The following is a 21,566-nucleotide window of genomic DNA, read 5'->3' as shown; positions in this document are numbered from 1 at the left end:
GGATTGTTGGCTTCTAGAATCATCAGGACTTGCTGAAATGTGGTTTGGGTTATTTTCTAGGTAACACACAGGGTCAGAAGATGTTTTTCTTTTCATGTGCTTAAGTTTCCTTTTAAAGAAAAGTCAGTTAAGGGTTGGTCAATGTTAATCAATGTAACAGACCACTTTAATAGAACAAAGGGGAAAAAAAAAATGATCATCTCAATGAACACAGAAAAATCCAACACCATTGGGAGTTCCCGGTGATTAGGACTTCAGCTTTCACTGCCAAGGGCCCGCGTTCGATCCCTGGTTGGGGGAACTAAGATCCCAGAAGCCAAATGGCATGGCCCAAAAAAAAAAAAAATCCAGCACCCTTTAATGAAAACAACATTCAGAAAAGCAGGAATAGAAAAGAACTTCAACAGAGTAAGACACATTGATGAAAAAAAGTACAGCAAATATATATTCAGTGTTGAAAGATGGTAAGCTTTCTCCTAAGATCTGGAACAAGACAAGGACGCTCACTTTCACCACTGCTATTCAACATCCTATTGAAAGTTCTAGCCAGAGCAACTAAACGGGAAAAAGAAATAAAAGGCATCCAAATTGAAAAGACATAAAATCACCTCTGTCCACAGGTGATATGAGCCTATAAATACAGAAAATCCTAAAGAACTACCAAGAAATGCTAACAAAGGTAGTAAATTAAGTGATTGTTGGATATAAGATCAATACACAAAAATCAGTTTTGTTTCCATATACCAATAATGAACAATCTGAAAAGGGAATTAAGAAAATAACTCCATTTACAAAATCACATTCCAAAGAATTAAAATACCTAGGAATAAATTTAATCACAATGGTGAAAGACCTATAGACTGAAAACTAAGAAACATTGCTGAAAGAAATTAAAGAAGGCCTAAATAAATGGCAAGACACCCCATACTCATGGGTTGGAAGACCTACTTTTGTTAAGGTGTTGACACTACCCAAAGCAGCCTGCAGATTCATACAGAATGGCAAGGGGCCCCAGAGAGCCAAAACAATCTTAAGAAAGCAAAACAAAGTTGGAGGACTCACACTTGCCAATTTTGAAACTTATTACAAAACTGTCGCGTGGTATGAGAATCAAGAGACATATAGACTAATGGAATAGAATTGAGGGTCCAAAAGTAAACCCATACACCTATGACCAGTTGATATTTGACAAATATCAGGCTTCCCTGGTGGCTCAGCTGGTAAAGAATCTGCCTGCAACGTGGGAGACCTGGGTTCTGATCCCTGGGTTGGGAAGATCCCCTGGAGAAGGGAAAGGCTACCCCCTCCAGTGTTCTGGCCTGGAGAATTCCATGGACTGTATAGTCTATGGAGCCACAAAGAGTCGGACACGCCTGAGCGACTTTCACTTCACTTCACTTCATTTCACTTCACTTTTGGGAAGATCCCCTGGAGAAGAGAAAGGCAAGAGTCTCTTCACCATATGGGTCTGGGAGAGATGGCTTGAAGCAGGCTGCAATTTTGATTTTCAGATGTCATTTCTGAAGCTGCATTCAGGAACACCAGCTGGTGTCTCCACAGCAGTTCTGAAGAAGAGTGCCAAGCGGAAGACCTTGTACAAACGTGGCTGATTTTAGGTACACTTTAAATGTACACATTGGTGGGACTTTCCGAGGATCCAGTGGTTAAGACTCCATGCTCCCTGTGCAGGGGGCTGCCAGGGTTCGATCCCTGGTCAGGGAACAACTGCCGCAAGTAAAAGTTCACGAGCCACAACCACAAAGCCCCAGCGCGGCTGAACACATGAATATTTCTGAAAAATAAATGTACACGTTGGAGGTTCTGAGAAATAAGAAACTATAAGTGCATTAAATGGAAATGCTGAGCTGCCCACTACTCTAAACAGAAAACCACTTGAGTTATTGCTGAGAAAATAAAAGAGCAAAAACACACTGCAATGGTTTGAGGTTTCGGAACCCTGAGGATGCAGTCTTCACATTGATTCCCACTGGAAAACCAGCCACTCTCTGGTTTTATATGACATAGGCACCCTGATAACTTGCTGGCTGGGTGAATGGATGGCTGATGGGGGCTGCAGGTAGAAGGATGGAGAGGTGGTGCATGGAGAGGGGTCAAGTGGATGGGCAGACGGGCGAGATGGCGAGAAACATGCATGGTAAGCAATTGAGGGTTGGTGGGTAAAGCAGCCAAGCTCTAAACTGGGCATGCTAATGAATGGAAGGGATCAGCAATTCTCCCCACTTTGGCCTCCTTTCTCACTCTAAGATCTGCTGTTAATTCTGATAGGGGCCAGTGGACCTAACATCCCAAATCTACCTTGCAGAGGTTCAGTTCAGTTCAGTTCAGTTCAGTTGCTCAGTTGTGTCCGACTCCTTGAGACCCCATGAATCACAGCACGCCAGGCCTCCCCATCCATCACCAACTCCCAGAGTTCACCCAGACTCAAGTCCAATGAGTCAGTGATGCCATCCAGCCATCTCATCCTCTGTCATCCCCTTCTCCTCCTGCCCCCAATCCCTCCCAGCATCAGAGTCTTTTCCAATGAGTCAACTCTTCGCATGAGGTGACCAAAGGACTGGAGTTTCAGCTTTAGCATCATTCCTTCCAAAGAAATCCCAGGGCTGATCTCCTTCAGAATGGACTGGTTGGATCTCCCTGCAGTCCAAGGGACTCTCAAGAGTCTTCTCCAACACCACAGTTCAAAAGCATCAATTCTTCAGCGTTCAGCCTTCTTCACAGTCCAACTCTCACATCCATACATGACCACAGGAAAAACCATAGCCTCGACCAGACGGACCTTTGTTGGCAAAGTAATGTCTCTGCTTTTGAATATGCTATCTAGGCTGGTCATAACTTTCCTTCCAAGGAGTAAGTGCCTTTTAATTTCATGGCTGCAGTCACCATCTATAGAGGTTACCTGCGCAAAAAACCTCAGAGTCTTTCCCTATATTCTTTTGTTTGTTTTTTTGTTTTTAAATCGGGCTGCACTGGGTCTTGGTTGCGGCAGGAGGGACCTTTCTGTTGAGGCACGTGGGATCTTTAGTTGCAGCATGTGGGATCTAGGTCCCTGACCAGGCATCGAACCCTGACCCCCTGCATTAGTGTCAGGAAGCATTTAACAGGAGGCTTCTTGTGTGCTGTTTTGGATCTGTCATGAATCCTCTGTCCCTTATTAATTCCTGAATATTCAGAAATTAAGTGGAGTAGCAAGCTTAGGAATTAGGAGTAGGGGCTTAGGAACGCATGCATTTCCTTCGTTAGTTTTTCCATACGGTGATAAGTAACTATTTATGACCCTCTTCCTTTTTATGAACCATACGGTTAAAGTGATTATTTACAACCCTCTCTCTTTCATATGGATGACCTCATGTTTCCTTGATAACTTGTAAGTTTTGATTTTATCTCTGCCGAAAATAGCTACCTTGTAAGGCAGTATAAATACCCACACAATGTTGAATAAAACACCTTTGCTCCATCAGAGCTTGGGTCCCCGTGTCCTCTCTCTCTCTCTCTCTCTTTCTCTCTCTCTCTCTCAGGCTATTTCTCTGGAGCGCAGAGCCCGCTGTGTTCACTTTCCAGTCCAGGCTTCTGAGACCCTCTCGAGAAGGTGCTCTGTGCCTTCACCCCATCGAGAGGGCGCCAGGTGACTTCGTGAACAGCGCAAGCCCCGAGTCAGGAGCTTTATTGGTTTTCTGCATAAACCAAGGAATATCAGCCTCTTTCTCTCTCCTTTACTTTCTTATCATCGACTCTGGACCACCAGGTTCTGGTCCATTAAAGGACCTCAACACATCAGGGGCACAGGGTCTCAGCCCCTGGACCAACCGGGAAATCCCCATATTCCCTACTCTTGCCAGTGTGATGATTGGGGGGAGAGGGGTGGCCCATAGGCCACCATATGAGAACTTTTCACAAGTACATAGAGACAAACGTGGAACTCTCTGAGAAAGCGCCTCTGAGCCTCAGTTTTCTCATCTGTAAAATGGGGATATCAATTCTTGCCCCATTTACAGGCCTCACCGTTGCTCTTTGAATAACCTAGATAACATTTGTGTAAATGCTATCAGAGGCATCAAGGAGCCATCAAGCATGTACAGTGCCTTCAAGATCCCAATCCTCAGGACAACCCGGTGGATGTTACAACTGCTATGGTCTCTATTTCAGTCCCATTTTACAAGTCAGTAAACTGTGGCTCGGAGTTCAGTTCCTTGACTCTGCTTATACTCAGGCCCATGCCGGTACCTTTCCCACTGCACCACCATCAAAAGTGGATATAAGTAAATCCCATAAAGTGGAGGGTGTTGCCCTGAACACCTGGATATGATCCTAAAGTCAGATACCCAGCCATGAACCTAGAGGGTGGAACCAGGTGTGCACAGCCGTCTATAAGGAGCACTGTGCATGTGGTTCAGACCCACGGGCAATCAAGGCCATTGACGTCCTTCCCGTGAACCCTGGCAGACAAGCCATGCTGAGCTCCTGCCCTTCACTGAAACAACCCAGCTGACCCGAAAACCCAGCGGAGGGCCAAAGCTATTTTTGTTTCTTGCAAACCGAACACAAGCAACAGCTGCCTGGTGCCAGGGCAATTGTGGCCTTGACCGTAACACAGGCAGAAAACTGCTCACTTCCAACAGGTGCTGGCTGGTGGCCAGACGGGACTGGAGAGGGAGACAGGTCAGGGGTTTGTTTTCCAGCTCTCCCCCACCCTCCCCTGCCGCAGCACACCCAACCATACCTGGCTGAGCCTTCAAGGGACAGAGAAGGGCAGCAAGTCAGTGTTAAACCAGCCATCCGTTCCCTTCCCACAGAGATGAACTCTTGAGCACTCACTGCTGCTTACCCCCGCTGCCGGGCCGCTGGCTGCACTCTCGACAGGCGCCACCGGGGTGACTAAGGGAAGTGGGCCGTGGAGTGTCCTGTTTCATCAGGAGCCTGGTGTCATGCATCAGGCCAGGGTTGGGGAGGAGTTTGGACCAGCCCGTGCTGTACACAAGTGAGCTTTCTCCCAAGTCAGGCACCCTTATCTGCCATCTGTAAATATAAGCCATTTGCCAAGGTCCTTGCCCTTCTCCCTCCTGCGAGTTCAAACTTGAGTACTTAAGAAGCTGTCTGTGCTCTCAGCGGCTCTAGGGCCCACTGGGCCACCTCCCTCTGGCTTCCCACCATCCTGGAGTTAGAGCCTACTTCACTGCTCATGCAATCACCCACCCTCTCACCCAACTCCAAGTCTCTAGAGTTTTAAATACTCCTGTAGGGACTTCCCTGGGGGTCCAGTGGTTAAGAATCCGCCTCCCAATGCAGAGGACACAGGTTCCATCCCTGGTGAGGGAACTTAGATTGCATATACCAAGGGGCAACTAAGCTTGCACACCGCAACTAGAGAAAGCCCGAGAGCCACAAGGAAGACCCCAGTGCAGCCAAAATTCAACAGAAAGCACTCCCATAACCAGGCCAGCTTCTTGCTCCCATGTGTTCGCCTGTCAGACACTGGCAGGAGGTGTCCGTCCCAGCACAACCTGGGTTTGGCCAAGGTGAGCCTGATGGAAACAAACAAAAACATCAGATGAACTCCAAGGCCCCTCGGGCTAGCAGGCGATGGTGCAACATGCTTTTGCAAATTCAGAGAGCATTACAGTGATAGAGGAAGCTATACCAGGCCCCCAAGGCGGTCAAACCTGCCAGTAGATAATTCAACCTGCACTCTGGCCCTTAGGTTTGGGGTGTCGCAGGTAACCCTGTGTTTCCCCATAAGCCACTCAGGTTCCCACCTGCCAGCCTGAGAGGGGGACACTTGGCAGGTCCAGTGTTCTTGCTTGGTGGGTGAGCAGAGGCCAGAGGTCACATGTGAAATTCATGACAATGCTGTGAGTGGCACCAAGATCCCCCGCTCCAGGCCAGCGTGGGACAATAGTCACTGTAAAGACCCACTGTCCTCAGGTACCTTGGTGGGTGCCCGGGACACCGACGTGGGTTCTCACCTCACACGGGGTGAGTTCTGGGCGAAGGAGCTTCAGCATGCTCATCGGCAAAACAGTGTAAGGGCACAGCTCCCAGAGGAGGCGCTGAGAATCCAGAGCAGTCACTCAGGCAGGGCGCTGAGCACAGTTGATCCAAGCAGAGAGCCTCAGGCAGGATGGATCACCGCCTGGTGGCACTCTGCCCCCCAGAGGGTTGTCTCTGACGAATCCTGTCCCCTCTCTGAATCTGTTTCCCCATCAAGAAAAGGAGGGAAAATCCCCAGCCTCACGCATGTCATAGGATTACTGGTAGGATCAACTGAGACCTGTCGAACACCACCCTCCCCTTCCTGCTGAACCAAAATGGAAAGAACACGGCTGGTGATGGTGAGATTCTCCTCCACCAAGGGACAGAAACAGACTGGGTGTTTCTACGCGGGTGGCCGCCCCAGTCCGACACTGCTCAGGTGCCCGAGTGGGACAGGAAGACCCTCACAGAGAGACACTCCCTGGACCCCCTTCAGCTTTGCAGGCCTGTGGGGCAGGTGGTTTCTTCCAAAGAGGAGGCCATCTGTGGGGCTGCAGCAGATGTTAAATCAGGCTGAATTCCTGTCTGTTAATTAAATTCTGTCTGTTCCCTGATCCAACAGAGATAGTCCTGAAAACTGTGTGTGTGTGTGTGTGTGTGTGTATGACTTTTTATGTTATTCAGAGAGATGAGGTTCTTAATTTTATATTTATTTTGGTTTTTTATTTTTTATTTTTGCGGCTGTGAGATCTTAGTTCCCTGACCAGGGATCAAACCCACGCCCCCTGCATGGGCAGTGCAGAGTCTTGACCACTGGATGGGCAGGGAAGTCCCAGAGACAGTGGTACGGGACAGGAAGTTTATCCCTAATAGATCAGAGGGGTGTGTCTTCCTGCCAGCAGCATTTTCTGAGCGCGCGGCCACTGTGCTGAGAGCTTCACACACATGGTCTCATCAAGAGGAGCCCCTGAAGTCCTTTACAAAGGCACCGCCTCTTCCTCACCTTCCGTGGGCCCCATCGCCTCCCAGGCTCACACCGATAGGATGCAGGTGGCCATGCTGTGAAGCCCACGCTCCTAATCTTCATGTCCTCCGCTCTCTGTGCACAGTTTCCCTCCATAAGCCCCGAGGAAGGGCTCTCTGTGCACAATTTCCCCCATAAGCCCCGAGAAACGTCCTAAAACCCCGGACCTGAGAAGTGACTGTTGGGGGCGCTGCTTGGGTTCTTAGAGCCCTGGCTTTGTTTTTAAATCTCTGCATCCACGCCTTTAAGAAACTAAAATGCAACAAGAAATAAATAACAAAACGACTTCTCTAGCCTTGGGGGTTCTTCTCCTGGGAAAGGTTTTGGGAGAGATGGGAGAGTTCTATCCAAAGGGAAAAATAACCTTTTAAAATCAAGATTTAGCCACTAGAATCCCAGAATCAGTAAAAGTCACATCTGGAACGCAGTTCATTTTCTTTCTTTCTTTTTTTTTTTTTTTTTTTTTTGGCCGCACTGTGTGGCATGTGGTATCTTAGTTCCCTAATCAGGGATGGAACTCATGTTATCTGCATTGGAAGGCAGACTCAACCACTGGACCTCCAGGGAAGTCTGTGGAAGGCAGTTCGGAAAGAACTGCTTCCAGGTGTGGAGATGGACAGGGGAAAAATTAAAGAGATGACATCTGCTCTGGGCCTTTGAAGGAGGAATAGGCATTCACCAGGTTGCCAAGGGGGCAGGAAATCTCAAAGAGAATTTGCCCTCGACACCTGCTGGATGGCAAATTTCTAACTCTACTGTCTAAAGATGGGAACTCGGCCAAAGTCACTAAACTGGGAGCAGTAACCAGCAGAATGGTTCTACTGTGAAGGGATAATCATTTGTTTTCTTTAGAAAGTTTGCATCTAAAGAAGATATTTAGGTATAGCTCCCTACAAATGGGGAGACTTGAGAAATCACACCGGCTGTGTAATCCGCAAACCTCACCTTTCCCTGCGACTGTGGCTGAGGGCACCAGTACTGCGTCCACAATTCCTTGCCCCCTGAGGAACAGCAAGAGAACTGCAGCCTCCACCTCTGGGAACAGACTCTGTGCTCTGCTATTCTTCAACTACGAACAACAGCTAATAAATAACAACAGCTACCCCTCCCATTATGGGGCTTCCCTGGTGGCGCAGAGGGTAAAGCGTCTGCCTGCAATGCAGGAGACCTGGGTTCAACCCCTGGGTCGGGAAGATCCCCTGGAGAAGGAAATGGCAACCTGCTTCAGTACTCTTGCCTGGAAAATTCCACGGACGGAGGAGCCTGGTAGGCTACAGTCAGGATCGCAAAGAGTCGCAGATGACCGAGCAACTTCACTTCTCACCCCTCCCATTATAATGAGCATCCTGCATTCAGGATCTCGTTTACTCCTCATGTAGTCCTACAGGGAAAGTATCTTATCAAATTTCACAGATCAGGCATGAGAATCCAATGCCCAGAGAGGGAGAGTGAGTTTCCCAAAGTCACACAGCTTTGGAGGTGCATAGAACCCAGCCCTGTTCTGCCTGACTCCAAAGCCTAGACTCCTAAGAGGGGGAGGTGAGCAAACTATTGATTCAATTGATTAACTGGCCACCCTCTTGGATGGATGGAATCAGAAGCCTGGAAGAGACACAGGGAGGGTCGGCAGTTCTGAAATTTGTCACCTGTCAGAACACCTAGGCCTCTGGAGAATCTCAGCAAACACTGATAGAGCAAGCCTGAAATACTAACACCCAGTTGGTCCTAGAATCGAGCAGGTGTGCGGCCTCAGGGGCCACCGATGTAAGAACCCAGCTTCCAGCAGGAAAACACATTTGAGAAAAGTCTGTACATTTCAGTTCTTCCTACAGTCGGGAAAGGCTCAGAATCAGAAGTCCCAGGGTCCTCTGGAACTGTTGACCTTGAAAGGGGCACGTCCCTGGTGCCTGTTACATGGCAGGTGCTGGATTTACACCTGGGGAGACAAGTCCAGCTTTGGATGGGGTTGACCTGTGTGTGTGGGGGTGGGGGCAGGCAAAACCAGTCCGAATGGTTCCAGATTGGCCCCTGTCTTGGAGGAATGTAAGAGCAGCGATCCCCCACCTCCAGAGGAAAACTTCCTCTGTGAGCTCAGAGGTCTCTCGGGCTCATCTGTCCTGATCCTGTCTCACTGGCGTCATTCCTATAGAAACTGCAGAAGCTGACTTCTGCGCGCCTGAGGTCCCCTCCACCTTCCAGAGGGAACTCTACCCTCCTTCCCCTCTCTTCCTTCTGTGCCGGGAATTTGCATTCTTCAACCATCACTCATTCACAAGCAGGTAATTCCTGGGCACAGGCGAGGTGCCGGCTGTCATGGATATGTGCCGGGGTCCAGCCCCGGCTGATCCAGGGTATTCGAAGGAGAGACGGCTAGGCGACCTATTCAAATGTTAATTAGAGATAATAAAGAGTAATAGAATGAGGATAGCTCAGTAGGAAAATTCAGTGGAGAAAAGAAGCTGAGTGGCTTGGTTTACGCGGAAAATCAATATAACCCGTGACACCAGGTTAGCTCTGACCACGGAGGCCGCAGGCACCCTCTCGAATAGCGGAAGGTGCCCCACCTTAGACACCTTCTCGAGTGGGTCTTAGAAGCCCAGGCAAATAAATGGTCGCAGAGGATATCCGCGCTCCAGATGGACACTCAGCTGGAAGTTAAAGGGAAGAATGACATGGGGAGACCAAGCGTTGGTGAGCAAGGCCCATAGCTTTATTTTCAACAGGGGCTTTTATACCCTAAGTTACACATAGAGGATAATAGGGGATGCGAAGTCAGCAGTCTTTGATGCTTATCAAAAACCAGGGTTTCTTTCCTGTAAATTTATCATATACAAATGGTTTAGGTGATTTACATCATCTTCTGGCCAGAAGGCCTATTAACATTTTATGACTCTTGACAAGGACTTATCAACAAAGACTTATTTCTCTAAGAGTAATTATTTTAAGGTTTGGCGCCATCTTTCGAAGATAAAATTACATTCCTATAGGGCGGATGTGTAATGGGTTTACAAAGGAAAGAATTTATTACCTTAAGGGTCTAAAGTTACTAACATCAAGGCCACTACTTATTTTTTCTACATACCAACTATATTAATTAATGCACATTCAAGGATACAATTCAGGGGATGTGGGAACTTGGCAACAAACATTGGCTCATCAATGAAATCTTTTACCAGTTTTGTTCTGACAGTTTCTAACTCTCTGAGAGGCTCTAAGCTATTTGAATATCTTAAGCTTCCCGTGCCTCTCGAGGCTGGGAGACTGTAAACAATCGTATGCATAGCTATAGGTGTCCGGGTAAACTTGTCAGGCGAGTTAGAGAGCCATCTGAGGGATTTGGATTTAAACACTCCTAATTGCCCAGGAACTTTATTAATTGGAGCTGTAAGTTAACTCTTTGACAGAGAGAGCGAGATGGTGGTGGGGGACAGCCCCCAGTAAAGTCAGAGGTGAGAGCACAAAGCAATAAAGTAGGCAGACTCTGGTTTTTTGGGGGTAGATGCTCGAGAATATCCGGGGGCACTCCCGAGGCTCGATCCCGCCTTTGTGTATGCCGAGCCTCCTTCCTCATGACCTTTGTCACGAGTGGAATGTCTCTCGCCGGCTCCCGGCAGATATGGAGCAAACAGAGCGGGAATGGTCCTGCCCAGCCAGGGTTTACACTCTCCGTGGGAAGCAAGTTAAGATCTCGGAGCAAAGTAAGGGCACAAGCAGGAGAATCGCCACGAAGGAGAAGCACTTGAAGTGCATGAAGCAGGGGCCCTGCCTCAGTCTTAGAGGTGAGGGAAAGCTTTCTCAGGGATATCTCAGCTGAGAAGGAAGGCGTGTGACTTCACCAGGCAGAGGTACAGGATCAGGAGGAGACAGAATCTCTCCAGAAACCCTACACGGTCGGCCTGGCGCTGAGAAAAGGGTGGGGTGGGGGTGGGGTAGCAGACGGGGATGGTGAGCAAGGTGGGGGCCACACCTCCTTCTTGGAGATGGAGAGGGCTGGAGCTGTGGAGAAAGCTCAGAGAAGGTGCTACAGCCAGGCCACCCCAGCAGGAATCTCAGCTCTGCCACCTACCTACCAGCAGAGTGGGTAACCTGAGCCTTAGTTTCCCCAACCTCAGCAGCCTACCAGGACAATTAAATGCACTCACAGGGTGGGTGAATTGTTTGCTCTTGTTCTTTAGTCGCTGAGTTGTATCTGACCCTTTGCGACCCCATGGACTGTCGCCCGTCCGTCCATAGGATTTTCCAGGCAAGAATACTGGAGTGGGTTGCCATTTCCTCCTCCAGGGCATCTTCCCGACCTAGGGATGGAACCCACGTCTCCTGCTTGGTAGGCAGATTTTTGACCACTGACCTACCTGGGAAGCCACAGGCAGACTGTTTAGCTTGGTGTAAATGAAGGATGGCCCCTGCCTTGGGGGCCAGGGATCCAATGCATTGTTTTCCCCTACGAGGTAGAGCTGTTATATGATGGGGACTTCTTCCTCCCGTCACCCCTGGCTCTGTTGGCTGAGCGCCTCCACTCAGGCTGGTCCCCAGGTGGCACCACTGCAGCGTCCAGCCTGGAAGGCAGTGGTGTAACTCGGGGCGGGGGGCACCTCCTTCCCATCTGAGCCATACACCACCCTGGGGACTGCAGTTCACTTTCAAGGCTGCCCCCATGCTTCCTGCCAGCTTTGGAAATGCAGTTGCCAACTTCAGAGCTGAATCGATTGAGCCCCACAGACGGGTGACTCACCTCCCTAAAAAGAAGCAACCTCTCCTCTGTCCTGTCCCTTCCGGACTGAAAACAAAAAGCTGGCTGTAGACACAGAGTCAGAGTCTGGGGGCTCGAGCCCTGGCGGCCTCACCCAGAAACCCTTTAACGGTATGTATCTGAATCTTGGGACCTCAGCTTTCTCGTTCTGAAACATACCAAAGCCTGCATAAATAATAAATAATGAACTTAGAAGAGCTCGTAGGCTGTACAGACAACAGTAGCAGCAGCGGTCTCAAGGGCCACTTCCTGCTAAAGTGTAGTGACACAGAAATGCCAAGGGGCAGGGACGGGGTCTGACGGTTGGCTCTGCCCTTGGGACCCAGCCCTCTCACCCTGGAATCCCGGTTTACAATCTCATGAAGTGTAAGCAAGTCGGCCTCACTGATGAGGGATCAGGTTTAGTGCCAGAAATTAATCTAGGTGTTTTTTTTTTCTTTTTGAGTTTGAAATAATGACACCTATGAGCAACACAGTGTATTGGTTGAAGTACTGGATCTGGAGATGCTAGATTCAAGATTTCTGCTCTTTATTTTCTGCATGATCTTGAGCAAGTTTCCTCACCTCTCTGAGCTTTGGTTTTCTTGAGGATTCGACGGGTATGGTAAGAATGCCTTCCTCAGAGAGTTTTGGTAAGGTTTCAGTTCACTAATATACAAACAATGCAAATCATGAAAGCATGTTTCTATTATGCATTTCCCATTGGTTGCATTTCCCAGGATGCTTCAAGCCTTCTGCGAAGTGCTCTGCCTAAGACCAACTTTAAGCCACAGTTCTGTCTCACGGGGACCAGTGTACCAGCCTCCTGACCCATCTACCTGCCCCCAGTCATGTCTCTCCAGTCCATTACGAACAGAGCAACCACGGGAATCATGTCATACAGTCACGAACTTCCCTGATGTCCAGATTATGATTTCTAAGTATATTTCCCACTAAAAGGAACCAGGACCCCTTGGAGAAATGACTGACTCCAGGGCTGGGGCAGATTTGTAAACACAGGAGGTACACCCTGAATGGCCTTCCCTGCCAAAAAAAAGATACTTAGGGCCAAAAAATGAGACGACAATTGCAGTGGATTGAAATACATCAAATATATTGACATTTTTGAAAATCATAAGGTCATAATGTTATGAAGACAAACACAAACCCCGCCCCTCACTGACACCTGGAAGGTTGCCGTGGCACCACTTATTACTTTGGAGACCGAATTACCAAAGAAAGAGATGTGATTGAGCATCTATCCTGCCTTTGCTGTAGGAAAAGACCCTGTATACTTCAAGGTTACCAAGCGGTGGGTGAAAGTTCTAAGTCATAGAACAGGGATGGCTCATAAACGCGGAATGACTGATGGCAGTAGGAAACCATGATTCACAACCATAACGAAATAATAATGTCCTAGGCTCCGACCGTCGGTGACTTGTAAAGCCATCTGGGGAAAGGTTGAAGAGGAATTTCACAACGGAGATCAGGTTATCCCGACTCTGTGATGAGTCGGTATCACTGCAAGTGGGATAATCAGACATTCTGTTCTTCTCGACAGGACATGATGAGTATACAGCAACAGCTCTGCATTTGGACCTGAGTTCATTCAAGACTCTAGACTTAATACTTTATTAAGAAGGACAGAGAAGCTTGCTACATGATGCCTTGAGGGTGCTTATTCTGCTTAATCAGCCAAATTCAGCATGGGGAAAATTCTACAGGACACATGATTCCATTTCTTCAATAAGCAACTGTCATTTAATAAAGGAGGGTAGTGATTACTTTAGGTGAAAAGAGACTTACTACGACCTTTCATGGGTCCTGATTTGAACAAAACAACCTCAAGGACAAAATCTTTGAGATGACCAGAGGACACTGAGCATGAGCTGGATACTGGATAAAGGAAACAGCATTAATTGCGCTGAAGGTAGATAATCATGGCAATGACTTTACATTTTTATTTATTTAACTGGCTGCGCCAGGTCTTAGCTGCAACTTGCAAACTCTTACTGGCAGCGTGTGGGATCTAGTTCCCTGACCAGGGACTGAACCTGGGCCCCTGCATTGGGAGGGTGGAGTCTTAGCCACTGGACCACCAGGAAAGTCCTGGCAATGGCTTTTGTAAAAAGTCCTCATCTCTTTTAGAGCAACGTACTGAAGTATTTATCTGGCTCTGAGATTTGCTTGAAAATACTCCAGAGAAACAGAACTTGAGTTACTGAGTAACTCAAGTTACTGAAGTATTCAAGGGAAAAGGTATTGAAGACTACAATTTCTAAGAAATGTGTACAGGACTTCCCTGGCGGTCCAGTGGTTAAGACTCCATATTCACAATGCAGGGGACCCAGGTTAGATCCCTGGTCAGGAAATTAAGATCGCGGCCAAAAAAAAGAAATGTGTAAAAAGTGTAGATAGAGAAACAGACATGTGATGAAGCAAATGTAATAAACAGTTACTGGCAGAATCTAAGTGGTGGGTGTATGAGCGCTCACTGTAACTTTCTTTCAGTGTTGTTGTATGTCTGAAAATGTTCATAATAAAATGTTGGAGGAAAATACAGGAGGGAAAGGTATATGTGTGAGTAGGAGAAACTACAAGAGCAGAAGGTCAACTGCCATTGAAGGCGGCTGGTCAATGTGTAGGGCTTGCTGTGCTATTATTCACTCTACCTCTGAATGCGTTTCCCAAAAAAGTTAATTTGTTGTACTAAAGTTTAAAAATACATAAAGCAAGATGTAAGGCACCCAGCCTACTGATTAGAACCTGAGTAGTTAATGGGCTTCCCAGGTGGCATTAGTGGTAAAGGGACTCAGGTTCGATCCCTGAGTCAGGAAGATCCCCTTTAGGAGGAAATGGCAACCCACTCCAGTATTCTTGCCTGGAGAATCCCACAGACAGAGAAGCCTGATGGGCTACAGTCCATGGGGTCACAAAAAATTGGACACGACTGAAGCAACTAGAATACACACACAGTCACTGAGTCATGTCCAAGTCTTGCGACCCCCTGGACTATAGCCCGCCAGGCTCCTCTGGCCATGGGATTTCCCAGCAAGAATAATGGACTGGCCATCATGAAAAAATCCACAAACAACAAGTGCTGGAGAGGGTGTGGACAAAAAGGAATCTTCTTGTACTGCTGGTGGGAATGTAAATTGATACAGCCACTATGAAGACAGTATGGAGATTCCTTAAAAAACTAGGAATAAAACCCCCATATGACACAGCAGTACCACTCCTAGGCATATACCCCGAGGAACCAAAATTGAGAAGGATACATGTACCCCAGTGTTCACTGCAGCACTATTTACAATAGCTAGGACATGGAAGCACCTAGATGTCAATCGACAGATGAATGGATAGAGAAGATGTTGTACATGTATACAATGGAATACTACTCAGCCACAAAAAAGAACACATTCAAGTGAGTTCTAATGAGGTGGATGAACTTAGAGCCTATCATACAGAGTGAAGTAAGTCAGAAAGAGAAAAACAAATAGAAACAAGTATATTAACATATATATACAGGGAATCTAGGAAGATGGTACTGATGAATCTACTTATAGGGCAGCAATGAGACGCAGACATAGAGGACAGGCTTTCGGACAAGGGCAGGGGAGAGGAAGGAGAGGGTGAGATGCATGGAGAGAGGGGCATGGAAGCATAGACACTACCATATGGAAGATAGATAGCCAATGAAAACATGCTGTATGACTCAGGGGACTCAAACCAGGACTTTGTAGGAACCCAGAGGGGTGGGGAAGGGTGGGGAGGCAGGAAGAAGGTTTGAGGGAGGAGACATATGTACACCTATGGCTAACTCATGCTAATGTATGGCAGAAATCAAACCAATATTGTGAAGTGTTCATCAATCAATTAAAAATAAACAAGTACAATTAAAAAAAAAATACTGGAGTGGGATGCCATTTCCTTCTCCAGGGGATCTTCTCAAACCCCCAGGGATCAAACCTGGGTCTCCTGCATTGGCTGATGGATTCTTTACCACTGAGCTACCTGGGAAATTAAAGTGTTTATTTCCCCGTAAAGATCAAGTATCTGGTATAAAGTCATACTCTAATTTCTATCTCAGATCTGAAGGTAACAAGAGGCTGAGGGAGTTTACATGACACCAAGCAGGGGCACATAAAACTCTTTTGCATGAACACAAAATGCCTTCCTAGAGCTCTTCAAATAAAGTCACGCTCTGGGGATGCTTGCAACTCTGATCACCTGACTTAGGATGGGCTGGGTCTTTCCATTTAAAACCTGGAGAGGTCAGTCAGTAAAGAAATCACATCTTGGAAAAGATGCCCCAAAACACTGTTAGAAGCAAAAATTATTTAGAAAACAATGTCTATACCTTCCAGTTTTTGAATTGAAAAAGACCTGCTTCCTGGGAACTCCCCCTCAGTCATGCCTGTGTGTGTCAAAATAACAGTAATGACTGATGTGAGAGACGGGATCAAGAACACAGTGCATTTTCAGAACAAAAAGTCTGAAGGACATAAGGTCTGGGAAGTTTTACACTAAACTGTGCATTGTAAAGGGGCTTCCCAGGTGGCGCGGGTGGTAAAGAACCCGCCTGCCTATGCAGGAGACGTAAGAAACTCAAGTTCGATCCCTGGGTCGGGAAGATTCCCTGGAAGTGGGCATGGCGACCCACTCCAGTGTTCTTGCCTGGAGAATCCCATGGACAGAGGAGCCTGGCGGTGTACAGTCCATAGGGTCACAAAGAGCCAGACACTGAAGCGACTGAGCACACACACGTGCACTGTTAAAGGTGGGACTCCCTGGAAGGAGGAGAGAGAGACCGAAGGATGGTTCAGGGAGGAGCCCTATTTTACTACATGCTTGATTCAAGACTTCCTTGGTACTATGCTTTTAAAAAATGAAACAAAATCATGTCTTTCTAGCCCCAGAGGACACCAGAAATGTTTGACTCTTAACAGTCTGCATTTAAAAAAAAAAAAAAAAAAAAGAGCAAGTTTGAGAAATCAGACATCTATAGGAAACAGAATTCTCTTCCTGAAGACAGAAGCTTTGGGAGTCAAAAATCTCCCCCCTTGCCTTTTAGGTAAGCCTAAACTCGTCTGGTTTGGGGAACTGATAAAAGTTTGCACAGGGATCCCCAGCAACATAACCATTTATAGAAGCAAAGAAAGGTCCTTCATCTACATTACATTTCCAACCCTTTACATCAGCTTCTCACAGCCAGCCATGCTTCTGTCCAGAGGCTGTCCTCGCTATGTGTTAAATTCCTGTTCACCTGGACACTGGCTGTGTGGTCAATGACCCCAGGGAGAGGGAAGCTCACTTACCACTTATCTCTGCCTCTTTCCTTTCCCCATGTCCTTTCAACTGGGCATCCAGGCTGAATTTTCCAGGTTTCCTTTTTGCTGAGGACCTGAATGTCAGCTAGCCAGCTGCTCACTGCGGGGACTATAAATGTCACTTTCAGATGAACTAGCTCCTGCTGTTTAAAAATATCCCTGGGGCACTCCACTTCCAAGGCTGTGAAGAGCTGCATAAGCCAGGCGAAGTGGGAAAAGTTCTGTCACCTCCTTTTAATCCCATTCCTCGCTTTATTTCAAAATCCCTAGATCTCTGAACCACGGGTCATTTAAAGTCCAAGCTGCCGTCAGCAATAGTCATTTTGGCCCTCCTGACACGTGTGGAAAATTAACCCTGAGCAGGTCGTGGGGTGTCCATGAAATGTCTTGGAACAAGCCCACAGTGAAGGCCCAAGATGACCACTTTCAAAAGATCTCCTGGCTTCTGTCCCCGCAATCTCTTGCGTCTCAAGAAAGACTTTGTAAAATCTCTTGCATCTCAAGGGTCTCAAGGAAGATGCCACCTGATGAAATGTCTCCTATTTTTCAGGACTCAGGGGAAAAAAAAACAGAACCAAACAGCTCCGTTCCTATGCAGGGTCAGATGGCTGTCTCGGGGACTGACGGAGAAGACATAAATCGGCTCTGTGCCACGGTTACAGAGTGTTCCGCAGCTGGGGTGTGTGTGTGGAGGGAGGGGGGGCTAGAGGCTTGTAGGACAAAGGTCATGTCCAGATCCGAGCCAGAGCTGGGGCGGGGGGAGCCAAGGCCGCACGAAAGGGCATTCCATTGTGCTCCGAGAAAAGATAAGGGGACCGCAGTTCAGTGGCCTGGCAAGTGGAAAAACCCGTAAGGGCGCTGAACTAATGCACACATGATTTCAGCGGTGGGTATGCCAGGTACAGCTTCACCCTGCCAGAGCGACTTCATTTCTGGGCACGTTTTTCAAGAAGGAAGAGTTAGCAAATAGCGAATCTCATGGAATTTTTTCCGGTGGACTTACAAGGAGGAAGCGTATTTCTTTTTTTTTTTTTTCTTTTAATTCATCTGTATTTGTTACAGCTTTTTGAAGCAGAATGTGACTTGAGCACTACATTTCCATTCACAAAACTTGCTCCAAGTTACCTTTCCAGCGGCTTTACAACATGCCTGGGCAGGCTTATCATTTTGCTACTCTAAACAGTATTTTTCTTTGGAAAACAAGCCCTATGTATGGACAGTGACTTCAATCAAGTTGGTTCAGCTTAACACACTAACTTCTAGAGGCCTGGCACATGCAGTCATAACTACAGGGGATGGAAGCTTTAAAAAGTATATCCCAGAAGATGAAAACTTGCTGTGACAAGTGTTTCTTTTAAACATCAAGGTATATACTTCAGAACATTTCAGTGACAGAAAATTTTGGTCTACTAAAGAATCCGTTTGATAGCTAAACACTTCAGACCACAAAGCTAACAGAGGTTACACACACATACCTTACAACAAACAGCAACTACTTCCATCTGTTAAAATAGGCCAACATGAAACTAGGAAAAAACAACTAGCTCTGCTCTAGTGCTGAAAGTATCACAGTATCACACTTAGTATAAAGAAATCTTATCTCCTCTTATGCCGTTGTCATGCCATACAGATTTTTAAATGTTAACAAAAATAAAGAAATACTTGAAAACACATTGGAAGGAATGGAGACAGAGCGCTGAACACAGCCGAGCGACCCTCGGCAGCGCTCAGTCCACCTCCCCCATGCGGGACGTGTCGCCGTCTCCCTCCAGGGCTGGCATTTCCTCAGTGACCGCGGCGCTGCTGCCTCAGCAGTGGGGTCATCCTCGTCAACACCGAGGCCGAGTTTGATCATCCTGTAGATCCTGTTGGCATGTGTCTGGGGATCCTCCAGACTGAAGCCAGAAGACAGGAGAGCTGTTTTGTACAGCAGGATGACCAGATCCTTCACAGGCTTGTCATTCTTGTCAGCCTCTGCCTTTTGCCTCAAGGTCTCAATGATGGAATGGTCAGGGTTGATCTCCAGGTGCTTCTTGGCAGCCATGTAACCCATCGTGGAGTTGTCTCTCAGGGCTTGAGCCTTCATGATCCGTTCCATGTTTGCTGTCCCGCCGTATGTGCTTGTGACGATGCAGCATGGGGATGTCACCAACCGGTTTGACACAACCACCTTTTCAACGTTCTTCTCCAAAATGTCCTTCATGATTTTTCAGAGGTTTTCAAACTTTGTCTTTTTCTCTTCTTGTTTCTTTTTCTCTTCCTCATCTTCTGGCAGTTCCAGGCCCTCTTTGGTGACTGACACTAAGGTCTTCCCCTCAAACTCCTTCAGCTGCTGCACACAGTACTCGTCAATGGGCTCAATCATGTAGATCACTTCCACACCATGCTTCCGGAGGCGCTTCACGAAGGCCGAGTTGGCTACCTGGTCCTTGGTCTCACCTCTGATGTATAGATGTGTTTCTGGTTTTCCTTCATTCTTGTGCAATAGTCCTTGACAGAAACCATCTCATCTCCAGAAGCAGAAGTATAGTACCTCAACAGCTCTGAAAGCTTCTTCCGATTCTTTTGAGAATCTTCATGTATTCCAAGCTTAGTATTTTTAGAGAACTGCTCATAAAACTTCTTGTAGTTCTCCTTATCTTCTGCCAGTTCAGTGAAGAGTTCCAAGCACTTTTTGACCAAATTCTTCCTGATAACTTTCAAAATTTTGCTTTGTTGCAACATCTCACGGGAAATGTTCAGAGGGAGATCCTCAGAATCCACCACACCTCTAATCAAATTCAGGTATTCAGGGATTAGCTCCTCACAGTTATCCATGATGAATACTCTGCGAACATACAACTTAATGTTGTTCTTCTTCTTTCTGTTTTCAAACAGGTCAAAAGGAGCTCATCTTGGGACAAAAAGAAGGGCTCTGAATTCCAATTGTCCTTCAACTGAAAAATGCTTGACCGCCAAGTGATCCTCCCAGTCGTTGGTCAGGCTCTTGTAGAACTCTCCATACTCCTCGTTAGTGATGTCATCAGGATTTCTGGTCCAGATAGGCTTTGTCTTGTTCCGCTCTTCTTGATCGATGTACTTCTCCTTGATCTTCTTTTTCTTCTTCTTGTCCCCGTCCTTCTTCTCTTCCTCCTCTTCATCTGAGCCAACATCTTCTATCTTGGGCTTGTCATCAGACTCCTTTTCTTCTTTCTCCTTCTCTTCCTCTTTGTCTTCCTTCTCTTCTGCTTCATCATCACTAACTTCTTTACCACGTTCCTTTTCCACAAAAAGAGTGATGGGATAGCCAATGAACTGAGAATGCTTCTTCACAATCTCCTTTGTTCTCCGCTCCTCCAGGTACTCAGTCTGGTCTTCTTTCAGATGCAAAATAACCTTTGTTCCATGTCCCATTGGTTCTCCTGTGTCAGTCCTCACTGTGAAGGACCCTCCTGCAGAAGACTCCCAGGCATACTGCTCATCATCGTTATGTTTGGTGATGACGGTCACTTTCTCAGCCACCAAATAGGCTGAATAAAACCTGACACCAAACTGGCCAATCATGGAGATATCAGCGCCAGCCTGCAAAGCCTCCATGAACGCTTTGGTCCCGGACTTGGCGATGGTGCCCAGGTTATTAATCAAATCGGCCTTGGTCATCCCAGTGCCGGTGTCCACGATGGTGAGGGTTCGATCTTGCTTGTTCGGTATGAGATTAATGTGCAGCTCTTTCCCAGAGTCTAACTTACTGGGATCCGTCAAGCTCTCATACCTGATCTTGTCCAGGGCATCGGACGAGTTTGAAATGAGCTCCCTCAGAAAAATCTCCTTATTCGAGTAGAAAGTGTTGATGATCAGCGACATCAACTGGGCAATTTCCGCCTGGAAGGCGAAAGTCTCCACCTCCTCCTCCTCCATCGGCTGGTCCTGGGCCTGGGTCTCCTCGGGCATCTTGACTGAAGGACTAGCACGGGATCCACAGTGACGCAGCACCGGGACACAGAGGCAACTCAGGAAGCGTATTTCTTGCCTGCTGCCTGGGTTCTCCTGAAGCCTGGGTATCATCAGCAGGAGCCTGGAGTTGGGGATGAAAAAAAATGCAGGTCAAGGACTCAGTCAATGGCGGGGCTTAGATTGTTTGCCCAGCCTACTTGACTCCAGAGGAGCTCACACAAGCCTTGGAAGAGCCATCTCTCTAAATGCAGATGTGTCCTCCAATGTCTCCAGGGGGAGCCATTCGTAACTCAGAGAAATTTTTTTAACACTCCATTGAAAATCTCTCCCTAATGACTCCAAAAAATTATGATCTGGGCAGAGGGTCAATAGTGGCAGGACTACTGGGCTTTGAAATCAGATTGATCTGACTCGGAATCCTTGCTCTGTCACCTGTGGCTTTGGGCAAACGGCCAAGCCTGTTTTTTCATCTAATGACTTCACCGCATGGTTGAGAAGAATAAATGAAATGCTACAAACTTCCCTGGTAGTCCAATGCTTGTGAGTCCACCTTGCAACGCAG

General features: G+C 47.3%; 2 protein-coding genes across 4 annotated transcripts in view; both read right to left on the bottom strand.

The window, feature by feature from the left end:
* The window catches only part of ACACB (acetyl-CoA carboxylase beta), a 115,370-nt gene extending 97,735 nt beyond the window's left edge, over window positions 1-17,635 (bottom strand). Inside the window, exon 1 of one of the 3 annotated variants that reach the window (XM_044930039.2) lies at window positions 17,060-17,628. The gene's annotated coding sequence lies outside the window, so the exon portion shown is untranslated. Of the gene's footprint in view, window positions 1-17,059 lie in introns of all 3 variants that reach the window. The other 2 variants (XM_006044834.4, XR_006545490.2) reach the window with 2 other exon arrangements.
* A 627-nt stretch (window positions 17,636-18,262) lies between these two features.
* Window positions 18,263-21,055, bottom strand: LOC102406400 (heat shock protein HSP 90-alpha-like). Its single transcript, XM_044930042.2, is given in 3 exon segments — window positions 18,263-18,878; window positions 18,881-19,522; window positions 19,525-21,055. Coding segments are annotated over 3 exon segments (2,199 nt in total). The 5' UTR covers window positions 21,002-21,055; the 3' UTR covers window positions 18,263-18,798.
* Between the last annotated feature and the right edge of the window lie 511 nt (window positions 21,056-21,566).

Source organism: Bubalus bubalis, chromosome 17, assembly GCF_019923935.1.
Source record: "Bubalus bubalis isolate 160015118507 breed Murrah chromosome 17, NDDB_SH_1, whole genome shotgun sequence".
NCBI lineage: Eukaryota > Metazoa > Chordata > Mammalia > Artiodactyla > Bovidae > Bubalus > Bubalus bubalis.
This window is presented reverse-complemented; position numbering and strand designations above follow the sequence as displayed.